Here is a 12,993-nt window from a genome sequence, read left to right as displayed (position 1 = left end):
CACCCCCCCTAGTGTCAACCTAGGAATAACACAAAATATTTAGAATCTGATTTGATTTTTGATTTGTCATTTTGGGTTTAATTTGTTTTGATTCTTAGAATTCAACCACTTAAAGAATTTTGCATCCTTACCATTAACTCAACAAAGCCTTAAGAGACACACTCTAAGAACATATCCATCTCCAAATATTTAGTCAAAACCATAGAAAAGACCATTGGTTTAATTGAATAAAGTAGAGTGGACACGAAAAGAGTGAGAAAAATGTATTATTTAACTTCAAAATAATAAAAAACTAGATTATAAGAAATCTCTTTAAATTGAAGAGCTTTCATGTTGAAGTAGCATCTAATTTTTCCCATTTTGTATTTTAAAAATAGGGGCTGAGCTACCAAGGCCAAAAAAAACCATTCAAAGACCATTGAATGTATCTTTGATGATATTGTTGTTCTACAATAAGGCTTTTTGACATGTTTTTTCATCTAAGTACCAAGAATTCCAACTCCCTGGTAGACTCCTTGCCAAAAGGGCATTCGATCTCATTAACATGTATGACATCATTCCTTTTCTTTCTTTCTTTTTCCAAGATTATATATTGAAGCTATTTTGAAAAAATAACATTTCTGAAAATAGAATTTTAAAGGACTAGGATTACTTCAGTACCTTCACCCTTGTTTGTAATTTTAGTAAGTTAATATATACTTAAACACCTCATGGTAAAGGGTCAAAAGTTCAAGTCTTCTGAGACCCCGTAGAAAAAAAGTTGTCCTTCATCTTAATAGAAATGACATTTATGATCATATATAAGAAAGAGGATCATAGGAAATCTAGATAAACAATTAAGGGGTGATTCCCAAATTTTCAAAAAGCATGAAATAGTCCCCAGTTATTTATGCTTTAATTCTCTAATTTTCCTTTTAACAGACCCACAATAATTAGTGTATAACGTTAAGAAAACTCATGTTCATGGACAGGAAAAGTAATATTTGATGATAGAATTGCAGTTTTACACTGTAATTGAAAAGGTATAGAATACTCAGCCAAGAAATTAAACTCTGACTAATCAATTCACTAATTCGTTTCTACCAAAAAAAAAAATTCACTAATTAGTAATTACTGTGAGCTTTGAAGAAGGCTAACACTCCCACAAAAGGTGCATTAATGTATGTGGTGGGCTCTGCCTGTGTAGATAATCGAGTATCAGGTAATGTATCATTGCTGTAAGGTCCAACTATGGCTCCTGTCAACACATTTGGATTAGGGTTCTCACTCTGGAAGAATGGAGTTCCTCCTTTGCAGGTGACATGATCTGGATGGTCATCCATTGATGGTACAGAAGAACCTCTGTGATGTATCTTGCCTGGAAAATTATTCCCATATCCCACCATGTATGACATGTTCATTGGATTGTTACCCAGTATGTAATCCACCTGATCCATTCCAAATCCTTGGTTAATTCTCACTTCACACAGAAGATGATAAACATAAATAGTTCATTAATCATTTTTCTGTTAATTACCTGGCTTTTGGCAAGTGATATGAGCCGATTCGAATTTGCAGTGACTTCTCCACAATTGACAACATTATTGGTGCGTTTCAATTGAGTAGCATAGACAAGGAGGAGAAATGAAATGGCAGTAGGGTTCTGAATGCTGCTTCCAACTGGTTTGAATAGAAGCCCACCTGATATTCATGCCAGAAAGTGATCACTTGCCCAGGCCTGAGGTTTCAAGAACATAAAAAATTTGATAAAAGATAAGAGAAGAACCTCGCGTGTAATTGACCCTTCTAGTTGGAGACTCAGGAAGTATTTGGCAGACAAAGTTTTTAGCATTAGTATTGGAAACAGCGAAGAGGAGTTCATTGTTCAGCCACGGAATCTATCATTATCATATTGAACATAAGAAGTTAGAACAAACAGATGAAAACTTGTAACTCTCAACATCTTGAAGAAACAATATGGGAAACCAGAGAATATATTTAGTATCAGAACTTACAATACTAGTAATGAGAATATTGATGCCAGCATCCTTATTGTCCCAGCCGAATTCACCTGAGTTAGGATCTCTCAATTTTTGTTTATTTACATGCTTTGATCCCATTTTAGTCATGTTCTCTACCAAATAGTTTAAGTAGTTTGTGTTGTTAGAAGCCTTGTATAACCATGAAGCAGCCCAGAGCAATTCATCCTACAACAGTCCAATTGTTACAATGATATTTGAGTATATTCATCGACTCAGTTTGTAAATGCAAGTGATTGATTGGTACCTCATATCCACTCCAATCACAATAGAAAGGACAAACCCATGATCCAAGGCTATCATTGTATGATCCCCTGTATTTGTCTGCAAATTCGAAAACCTGTGTATTTGAAGGTGTTTAGTTAAACGAAAAGACAATATGATCGAGTCACCATTTTAATGAACACGAAGAAGAGAACTACCTTCATGGCCCTACTGAGAAGCTTCTGAGAGTAAGAAGGGTCAGAGGAGATAAAGACAATCGAAGAAGCAGCAAGTGCAGCAGCTGTCTCTGCTGCGACCTCTGAACCTGGGTGTTCTTGGGTTACATTGTAGACTGTTCGAGGTGTGTCCATGTCTTCTGGCCTTTCCCAGCAGTTGTGGTCTGCATAAGGATCTCCTACTTGCACAAACACAGTTCCTTCGATATTCGTGGATTTAAGCAAGTAATCTGTTGCCCAACGGATTGCTTCATTGGCATGTTGAAGTTCCAAGTCCATGAACTCTCCAAACTCCAATACACTCCAAGCCAGCATTGTTGTTGTGAATGCCATCGGAAAATTATACTTCACATTATCACCAGCATCATAATATCCTCCCACCAAATCCACCTGTAATGAAATAAAAACAAATAAGAAATCCCATCCTCCTGATTCTTCAGATGATCATATGATTAGCAATGGAATAAGATGAGAAAGTAAAACATACTCCGCTTTGACGTCCATCTTGAAGCGCAGAGTTTTTCCTCCATTTCATTCTTTGGGTAGAAGGTAACTCTCCTGAACGTTGGCCTTCATAAAATAAAATGCACTTGGATAAAGCATCCCCATAATCATGCTGACAAGCTATTCTTAGCATCAGTATGTTTGCAAGCAACAAAAATGAGGCTAAACCGAGCCAACCCATCTCTCTCTTTTCTCTCCCTTTCGGAATCTCAGGTATGTATGTGTCCACTATATATTATATTTCCGTTTATTTTTTTGGTAATCATATACTGTAAAATCTTTTAATCAAATCTTCTTTTATTTTTTTGGTAGAACATCAAATCTTTTTAGTTATGGTGAAATGATGTTTAAATGGTAAACGCTTCACCAAAACACAGCATCTATAACAGTTGTAACAGAGATATTTACCAAAAAAGAAGAAAAAAGATAGTTGTAAGAGAGCTATATGAATGATTGGGTTTCTATAATTAGGTTCATTCAGGGGGTTGTTGACGCACTTCCCACATTTTCTCTTTTCCTTTTCAGCTGTTATCTATTTAAATTTTTGTTGGGTTATTAGCGGTTTAATATCAGATTCAATCTGGTCTGCCTTCTGCTTTCAAAATATTCAGAATTTGGTTTGATTTTTAATTAGTCATTTTGGGTTTCATTTGGTTTGATTCTTAGAATTCAACCAGTTCAGGAATTTGGCATTCTTAACATCAACCAAAGACTCAAAGACCCCCTCTCACACATGTTGACCATTAGAGCAAAAAGACAATTCTTCAATTTTGCTAGGCAATCACAGTTTTTTTCCCTTTTTATGTACATTGTACAGCCATGGCATAAAATGGTCCTCCTGTCCCATTTGAAGGACTACCGATCATTATTTACAAATCCTAACACTTCTTTTTAATGCTGAAACCAGGACAAGAGGTGGAAAAAAGTTCCATCAATTACACAGGATTTGATTTGAAGTAGGCCAAAAGGCCAACAAGGGGAGCATTTATGTAAGTTGTTGGCTCTGACTGCACGAAATTTGATCTGGAATCAGCATATGAATCATTCGCAGCAGGTCCTCCAACAACAGCACCAATTAGTAAGTTAGGATTGGAGTTGTTGCTTGCAAAGTAAGAAGAGCCACCTTGGCAGGTGATCTGCTGCGAGTATTGATCCGTGGAAGGCATTGAAGACGCTCGATGATGTATTCTCTGGGGAAATTTATTCCCATAACCCACCATGTATGACATACTTAATGGATTCTTTCCCAATATATAATCCACCTGCATCAGTTACAAATGTTACTTTACTTGGTATGGTTTTGCCACTACTTGAGCTCAATTAAGAGTTACAAACCTGGGTTTTGGCAACTTGTATAAGCCTTGAAGGGGAGGCAACAACATCATCACAACGAATGCTTCCATTGATTTTTTTCAAATATCTGGCATGAACTACAAGGAGAAAAGAAAGAGCAGTTGCATGTTGCATATTACTTCCACCTGATTTGAATAGAAGCCCACCTGAAACATAATAGTAATGAGTTAATTTGAGGAGGATCAAAACAATCAGTTAATTAGTAGAGAACATGCGAACTCAATAATACCTGGTGAATAGCTGACAGTTTTTTTGGGAGATTCAGGAAGAACAGAGCAGACAAACTCATCCGCCTTTGATCGAAAAAGTTCATTGGACATCCCTAACTGGTACATGAAGACAGTTGCTTGATTGAGCCAACATGAAAATTATCTATCTGGGTAGAATAATTAGTCTCTGAACATCCTCTTCTTAACAACTAGGTCATACCTTAGATGCTAACATATTAAGGCCACCATCCTTGGTGTCCCACCCGAATTCAGCAAAGCCAACTTCAGTTTGTGAATTTGTCTCCAAATTGTGTATATTTTTTAAGACATAATTCCAGTAGGTCTGTGAGTTATTAGCGTTGTACAACCACGTAGCAGCCCAGAGCAATTCATCCTGTAATGTATGCAATGATCATGTTCAGGAAAAATAAGAAACAGCGTGCTTCAAATTATTTCATACTTGATTTTAGATGAAAGTCGGATTAAAGTGTACATGATAACCACTGTAATCACAATAGAATGGGCAGACCCATGGGCTAAGATTGCCATTGTATGATCCCTGGTACGTGTCTGCAAAGTTGAAAACCTATAGAGAACAGCACAAACACAACACACATTGATAGAAGTTGTATATGGAGAAACAGAGTGAGAAGAAATAATAAGTAGACATGCCAGTTACCATCTGGGCTCTTTTGAGAAGTTTTCTGGAGTACTGGGAATTGTAGGGTTTGAACACCAAAGAGGAAGCAGCAAGAGCAGCAGCTATCTCTCCAGAGACCTCTGAGCCTGGGAAGTTCTTACTAACAGCAAAGGGGGTTCGAAGGGTGTCCATGTCTTCAGGCCTTTCCCAGCAGTTATGGTCGGAATTTGCATCTCCCACTTGAGCAAAGACTATGCCTGGTATACTTGTGGCCTTGAGGAAGTAATCTGTAGCCCATTTAATTGCCTGCAAAGCATGTTTCAGATCTGCACCCATTGAGTCACCAAATTCCAAGACTCCCCAAGCCAACATAGTGGTCGAGAAAGCCATTGGGAAGGTAAATTTTACATTATCTCCAGCATCATAGTAGCCTCCTACCAAATCAACCTGGCTCCATGACACGAAGGATTAAGGTGATTGCATTACTGAGTTACTTAAGCAAAGACAGTGACAACAAGAGAGAGACTTACACCGATCTGGTGGCCGTCGAGGAGAGCAGAATCTTTCCTCCATGTCATCCTTTGTGAAGAAGGTAGCTTCCCTGACCGCTGGCCTTCAAAAAATAAGATACTCTTTGATAATGCATCAGCGTAATCAGGTGAAGAAGAAGACACCACCACACTCACAACCGTGATCATTACCACCAAAAACAACCACCCAAATGAATTTGATCCTCCACCCATCTCTGTATCTCTAGTGGTTGAACGAGAACCAACATTCCTGTGCATTTATAATGGTCTCTCTATGATCATTCGATGTATCTTTCCTTGCTTCAATTGAAGGAAAAGAGAGGAGTCATCCGCTTTTCTTCAGTAGATCGATGAAGTACGAAGACAGAGAAGTAGAAGAGGGAAAAGACTGCTTAAGTCGTTATAACTACATAGTTGTCAACTGGTGCTGTAATGGCTTCACGCACGATAGAGACTCAAGTAGCGTTTCAAAACTGTTCCGAAATTCCCTCCCATGTAAGACTGGTAACCAAAGTAGTCCAAAAGGTCAGAGATCGAGTTGAGATTTAGTTACCTACCACTGTAAGGTATCAGCTTTAAGTTCTTCCACCGAATTTAAGTTCAATAAGCATAAATAAAAGTCAAACCAACTTAATGTTTGTTAGTTGATCTTCTTTTTCTTCTTTTTTTTGGTAGAAATTTCTTAGTTGATCTTCAGGGGGGCAGAAAATAATTGTTTTTCTAACGGTAGAGAACGTTACTTCGTCTTTAAACAAGGGAATCGACCTTTTTTCTTTTAATTTTACCTCATTACTTAGGGAAACAGATTACACCAGTATTTAAAGCGTTGGAAAAAGCTAAACAAAGAACCAACATTAAGCAACAAAACCAAAGAAATGGAACTAAAGCTACATTTCAAAATTTTCAGTTCAACAATGGATCCATCACATATAATCAAAAATACACAGGGGGGTAGCAATCAATGAAACGAAGCTTCACGTCTATGCTTCACAATCGGTCGAAATGCATTATATATCCATCGTCACTCTTTCATCTCATTTGAACAATCCCTGCACTAATTAGTTTCTGAATCTTATGCATCACTTGTGGGTTCTTCAAGTGATCCTGGGCTGCAACTGGGTTCTCTTGGAAATCAGTCAACACCTGCCCACCAATAGTGTTCCGTTTAAGTAAACCACAAAGAAAATAAAGAGGAAAAAGTAAAAGGGGGAGAGAGCACCACATCTCTAACTTCGCTGATCGTGTATGATTGATTACCTGTCGCATGATGGGATCAGAGAGTATATTCTGTATCTCGGGATCCTGCATTGCCTTAGCCTGCCAAAAAGAGCTTTAGATTTAATACCATTCCCACTAGAAGCTTAAAAACAAACTAATATGAGAACACAACTAAACCAACCTGTCTCTCCTTCAGCTCTTCTGGGCTTATGTCGCCACGGTTGGTTTTGTTGATCTGCTCAACGCATCTGCAAAAAAATTTCAGAGCATGGGTTACAAAACGAATAGCAAAACACAGGTGAGAAAAAATTGAAGCAAAAACACGAAAACACAGCAGTACAGTAGGAAATAATACCTGCGCACTCCATCCAGCAATTCCTGATTCTTGGGGTCATGTTTCAAACCTTCCTGGTATGTTTCCAATGCTTTGTCATATTCCTTCATGAAGAACTGGATTGCACCTTTCCTTGTATACCCTTTTGAAAAGGTTGGATCAAGTTCAATGCATTTTTCTGCATCTTTTAATCCCTCGGGCATTGCCCCCAGCTTTGTGTAACATGCTGCCCTATTACTGTACACCTGAAAAATAGCAAGCTATTAGATGTCTCGAGGTGGTGGTGGTGTCACAGAAGTTCAGCGTAGCGATAATTTTCTCATTACCCTTGGGTCTTTTGGATTCCTTCTCAGAGCTTCTGTGTAATGCTTGACAGCCTCCGGATACTTTTGCTGCTTGAAAAACTCGTTCCCTGTTCAAGAAAACCCCCATATTTAAGAATATAAATCAAAATGGAATGAGAAAAAAAGTAAATCTCACTAACTAAATGCATTGTTTTCTAACTTCAGCATGAAGCCTGCAACTAATGTGACACAAAAGCGGTGAGAAACACATTGGAGTACAAAATAACCAAGACTACTAAATTTTCAACTTGCTTACTCCACATATTAACTTTCCAAGCCAATAATGAAACAGTCAGGTTATTAAACAGAGAACCCCAAACACCCCCTAAGTTTAGCAGCATGGACCACTGCAATGCCATCCAGAATGGTTGTTCAAACTATAAGCTAAATCAGGAATCTCATTTGCTTTTGGGTCTTTTAGATCCTCTACCTCAGAATTCTGGAATGGAAAAATCAGGTCACAATAAACCCATGATTCTTCCACAGGATACGAAAAAGAAAAGCCTTGCCTGCTTGTAATTTGGTTTGCATTCTGAGGAAAACCAAGCAAATACAAACCGCCTCCTCACAAGTGAAATAAGTACTACACTTTTTAAGTCAAGTTAAATACTTGAATCAAAGTAAACTAGAACAAACATGAGACAATACATTAATGAGACAAGTTTTACCAACACATCAGATACTACTTAAGGGCATACCTTTCTCACGCTCTTCATCTGCTAGCTGCGGATCAAAATACTCCTGCTGCTCTAGTTCTTTCTTTGCTCTCTCAGCATCATTGAGCTTCTTCAGTGTGTCTGGATTACGATTTTCAGTAAGAGCTTTTTGGAAAATCTCAATTGCAGGGTCATAGTCCTTTGAACATTTTGCCATCTTCACCAAAGCAGTTCCCTTCCTAGTCAATGCTCTTGCTATCATCTTGAAGTCTGAGCGCAGCTCCCTTCCCCTCTCGACAGCTTTGTCACAATCTTTGATGCATTCATCATACTGTGCAGAAAATCAGAGTCAGGTTAGACAAGCAAACAATGGTGAAAGAAACACCAGACATCAGTTCCTGATATTAGCATATACAAACTAACACAGCTATCATACGCACGGCGGAAGGACACCAAAAACTAGCATAGGAAAGATCCAGCGTGGAATCTAGACAGCTAATACAAGAATGTACAACACTACATAAAACAATGAATATGATTCAACAAATTTTCTACACACCTAATGCGTGGACATACCACATTGCATAATCTTCATCTCAAAAGTTCCAGCAGCGGTATTACTGCCAACAAAAAACTGAAATATTTGAAAAACAACAGCCAGCATTGTATTAATAGAGCAAAACCCGAAGTGGAAGAACCGACAGACAAAGACCCATGCATACTAACTGCATAATTGTAAAGCCATGCAAATACAGGAAAATAAAGCGAGGGCATGGCATTTTTCCCTAAAATAAATGGAAACTCTCATAAAAAGAGCTGTCATCCATCCAGTTCATTTAAGTCCCCCCTGATTTCTATAATATGAATCAAATCATTCACACACTGCAGCATTGAAAGGCTTCCATCGGACATTGTCATGATACCTCAAACACTTTCTTGTAACTTATCATGCACCAGTTGCTCCTAAAGCAGCTGTAGTATGATCATTCCCTCCTTTACTTACTTTTTGCTATTCATCCATCCATCATCTCATTCTGCTCCACCAAGATGTAACTATGTTACGCTTCTTAACCGCAGAACATTCTACACCAACAGTAGAATCCTAATAACAGTTTCTATTTGAAATACCAGCTGTCATTCCCATCAAACCTGTTGTTGTCCTTCAACCATTCTAATGTTTGAACACCACTTTGACAAGGAGCATAAAATTGATTTAGAACTATTAGTGAAAAGCATCCCGCTATATTTATTCAATAAAAACACCACTCTCTCCTTCGTGAGGAAGGAAAAGCTACTATTATGATACCAACCAAGCTTTAATGAGAAAAATTTTACTACCGAATTTATCGCATTAAATATAAAGATTTCCCTGGCTAATATACGGGAGCAACAAAAAGAAGGAACAGCAAAAGAAAATCAAGGCATGAGTTTAGAGTGCAATTATGCACAAATGGATCTACATATTTCCCACAGAAAATAATCAGACTAGCACAATGACGTTATGAACATAACCATCACCCATTAAAATAAAAAAGAGAAGCAAACAAGAATCAAGGCATGAGTTTAGTGTGCAATGATGCACGAACGGATCTACATATTTTCAACAGAAAATAATTTGACTAACACAATGACGTTATGAACATAACCATCAACACCCTCCCCCGCCACCCCCCCCCCCAAAAAAAAATAATAATAATAATAAAAATAAAGGATGAAGTTGCCTGCACTTGGACTTGAATCAAAATTTGAGGACTAGTAACTTCAAATATCAACACCCCATGAGTCCCAGACATCTTTATCAAATCAAAGTAGCTTTCGTGCAGAGCACTTGAGCCTTTCCTCAATTTTGCCAGAGGAAAGGACTTCCAAGGCGAAGATATGATTCCGCCAGTTAATAATAACATAGTTGAACACATCTGCTTACTGTCAAACTGCCATATCACTGTCATTCACAATGTGTCTGCTTTGATATTTCAATGCCATCCAACCCCAATCCAGAGGCAATGACAACATTGCAAAGCAAACTGATTCTTCCTTGTAAAGAAATTTGGACCATTGCTCGAAGAAACCCTTGTTAACAACTTATTCAACAGGGGAAGTGTTCGGTACTAAAATTCAACAGTTTCATCAAAATCTTAAATTTGACAGGGAAAAGAAAAATTAGAAGAGGAAGAAAGAGAAGGGATGTAGATGAGAACTGCAGGGAAAATACGACCAGGAACGAAAAAAAGGACTTTCACGGTTTCACCCATTATTTAATACAATCCAACAGGACCAAATCAAATACGATAGAAAACCACATGCGCCACTGGACACAGGGTACTGCACATTGACTGCTAGAGGGGAGATAGTTAAAACAGGGGACCTCAACAGACCCTGATATCAATTCATGATTGTTATTTGAAACCTGGTTTGGTTTTGTTTATTGAAACTAGACAACTCGGATATGCTTAGTAAAACAATCCGGAAACTTGTAACGAACTTAAGAACAGGAAACCGCAAGCACATATCAGGTGACAAATCCAAGCTACGTTTTTTGGGAGTATTATATAAAGTTCCGCAATTCTATATCGACCCCACAACCATAAACTTCACCTACCACGTTAAACCAATCACCACAAATTCATTGAAAGAGCATCATAAAGTATGTCTGCCACGGTTTATTTTACTACTATTGGGGGGAATGACGCCAAGGTCCTAAAATATGATGCATAAAACAGCAGGAAAGGAACAACATTAATGAATAAATTGACAAAGCAAAAGGTTGGGCATACCTTTCCCATCTCCAGGTAAACAGCCGCTCTGTTTGTGAGGAATGAAATATCTTCATCATCCAACTCCATCGCCTTACTATAATGCTGAATTGCCGTCTCAAAATCTTTCTTTTTATATGCAGCAGTGCCAGCCTCCTTTTCCTTCTGTGCCTGTGCTTTCCTCTCTTTTGCTTCCTTCTCCTCTTCAGTAAATTCCATCGGCTCAGGCTCTGGTTCAGGCTCCGGTTTCTTTGCTGGCGCAGGAGTTGGCTGCTTCTTTGGCTCAGACTCAGGCTCCGGCTCCCGTTCCTGCATATCCATGTCTTCTGGGGTTGCACCCTTCATCTGAATATTAAGCAACACCCCAAGAGCATGCATCATCCTCTGATCCTTCAAGTACATATTAATACTATTAGGATTCCTCTGCACATCTTGCATCATTTTCAAGAAATCAGGTTGCTGAAGATAGCCCCTGGTGGTCGGATCAGCCGTCAATTTGGCCCACAACTCTGGCCCTTGGAAGATATTTCCGAACGGCGCAGAGGAAGACGGAGGAGCTCGGGATCGCGAAGAAGAAGATTGCGCATCAGCAAGACCAGATTTCAAAGCTTCATTGTTGGGGTCGATCTCGAGACCCTTCCCGTAGGCAGAAATTGCTTCATCGAAACTGCCAAGACCAACATACGCCGCACCGAGACGACTGTAACCCTTGGCCCAATCAGACTTGAGTTCCACTGTCTTCTTCGCATCAGCGAGCGCTTCATTGTATTTGTGGAGAGAAGCGTAGGAAGCAGAACGATTGGAATAGAGAACATGGTTTGTAGGGGCCAGGTTTATTGCTTCGGAGAAGGCCTGAATAGCTTCATCAAAGCGGCCGGCAGAGAATGCCGCATTACCTCTCGCTTTAGCTTCCTCTGCCATCAAACCAGTTTACAAACCCTAATTTTGCAAGACGGGGGAGATGTGAAGAAGATGGAGAGATTATTGGTATCGGTAAAGAAAAGAAGTTTTGATTATTTGTAGTTGCAGGGGATTCTAGACGGTTCCGAAGAATCCAAACGAAGAAAGTAAAGTAAGGTGATAGATTTTAAAGACAAGAGTTAGCTGGAAACGAGAGACTTCTAGGTCTACTCTGATTCTCCACTATGAGAATCTGGAAAGTTCGAAAGACCGTTGCAGGGAAACTGTTTTCCCCGGTTTAAAACTCAGAGTCGAGCTATTAGCTATAGGCAATGACTCACCGACTCACCGACTCACCGAGTGGAGCCGTCAATGCTAAATTAGGTAAAGAAAAATTATACCAAAATTATCTAATTCTATTTTTTTGTAATAGGTGATTTTTTATTACAAGATGTGTTGACTTTACCAACCAACCCTGCAATGGTAAAATTGCTTAATTCTAAAATTAATCAATATATAAAGTACATTCGTGGAACTTTCAACTTAAATTATCTCTCGAATTTCTCTCCTTAGATCTTTATTTATGCATTTATGATCTTCTTAATTCTAGAATTAATCAATGTATAAAGTACATTCGTGGAATTTTCAACTCAAATTATCTCTAGAATTTCTCTCCTTAGATCTTTATATATATATATGCATTTGTGATCTTTTTAACTGGATAATAACACTCAACAACAGATATTTTTTACCAAAAACAATAAATATTTAATCACATTTTCGTCACTTGTTATTGCATTTGATGTCCTAGATATTTACTCTTTGCACTCACTCCACCCTCCCAAAATCCCAATCTTATTTACTCTTTGCACTCACTCCACCCTCCCAAAATCCCAATCTTTTGATTTTGGACGTTTCCGTTCAAAGCATTGATTAGGCTTTATGTATACCCAACATTATCTTGGCGATTTGGCTCAGAAGACTGTCCAAAGGGAGTGTTACTTCAATCATGTGCTTTTAATGCGCATGTTGGTTAAACAAAACAATCTCGGCCGTTAGATCAAAAAAAATTTCCGGCCATTGAAATTCAATGG

At 38.5% G+C, this 12,993-nt stretch overlaps 2 protein-coding genes and 1 pseudogene across 3 annotated transcripts; all 3 read right to left on the bottom strand.

Annotated features, from left to right (window-relative positions):
• Positions 1-1,103: 1,103 nt before the first annotated feature.
• On the bottom strand, positions 1,104-3,143 carry LOC149013885 (endoglucanase 4-like). Its single transcript, XM_089157755.1, has 7 exons — positions 2,946-3,143; positions 2,441-2,848; positions 2,266-2,358; positions 1,995-2,186; positions 1,766-1,877; positions 1,517-1,680; positions 1,104-1,427 (listed from the first exon to the last, which is right to left on the bottom strand). Exons 1-7 carry the CDS (start codon positions 3,141-3,143, stop codon positions 1,104-1,106), a joined length of 1,491 nt encoding a protein of 496 aa, XP_089013881.1.
• A 612-nt stretch (positions 3,144-3,755) lies between these two features.
• LOC149013884 (endoglucanase 8-like) lies at positions 3,756-5,906 on the bottom strand (annotated as a pseudogene). The gene is made up of 7 exons (XR_016174091.1): positions 5,695-5,906; positions 5,204-5,611; positions 5,018-5,110; positions 4,732-4,918; positions 4,545-4,637; positions 4,298-4,461; positions 3,756-4,224 (listed from the first exon to the last, which is right to left on the bottom strand). The product of XR_016174091.1 is annotated as an endoglucanase 8-like (transcript).
• Positions 5,907-6,413: 507 nt separating this feature from the next.
• Positions 6,414-12,221, bottom strand: LOC149013883 (hsp70-Hsp90 organizing protein 3-like). The gene is made up of 7 exons (XM_089159993.1): positions 11,021-12,221; positions 8,289-8,577; positions 7,573-7,658; positions 7,268-7,491; positions 7,094-7,160; positions 6,952-7,011; positions 6,414-6,837 (listed from the first exon to the last, which is right to left on the bottom strand). Exons 1-7 carry the CDS (start codon positions 11,918-11,920, stop codon positions 6,724-6,726), a joined length of 1,740 nt encoding a protein of 579 aa, XP_089016119.1. The 5' UTR covers positions 11,921-12,221; the 3' UTR covers positions 6,414-6,723.
• Between the last annotated feature and the right edge of the window lie 772 nt (positions 12,222-12,993).

This window comes from Hakea prostrata, chromosome 6, assembly GCF_041222555.1.
Source record: "Hakea prostrata isolate BN-2017 chromosome 6, UWA_Hpros_2, whole genome shotgun sequence".
Lineage (NCBI taxonomy): Eukaryota > Viridiplantae > Streptophyta > Magnoliopsida > Proteales > Proteaceae > Hakea > Hakea prostrata.
Note: the sequence above shows the minus strand (reverse complement) of the source record. Positions and strands in the feature narration are given on the sequence as shown.

Excerpts from the sequence above, each read along its gene's own strand:
- LOC149013885 (XM_089157755.1), bottom strand. The coding sequence starts at position 3,143 with ATGGGTTGGCTCGGTTTAGCCTCATTTTTGTTGCTTGCAAACATACTG. Across the intron at positions 2,187-2,265 it reads GTGATTGGAGTGGATATGAG|GATGAATTGCTCTGGGCTGC; the intron begins GTACCAATCAAT and ends GGACTGTTGTAG. Across the intron at positions 1,878-1,994 it reads ATATTCTCATTACTAGTATT|ATTCCGTGGCTGAACAATGA; the intron begins GTAAGTTCTGAT and ends TGATAATGATAG.
- LOC149013883 (XM_089159993.1), bottom strand. The coding sequence starts at position 11,920 with ATGGCAGAGGAAGCTAAAGCGAGAGGTAATGCGGCATTCTCTGCCGGC. Across the intron at positions 8,578-11,020 it reads TTTACCTGGAGATGGGAAAG|TATGATGAATGCATCAAAGA; the intron begins GTATGCCCAACC and ends TTTTCTGCACAG. Across the intron at positions 6,838-6,951 it reads CTGATCCCATCATGCGACAG|GTGTTGACTGATTTCCAAGA; the intron begins GTAATCAATCAT and ends ATTGGTGGGCAG.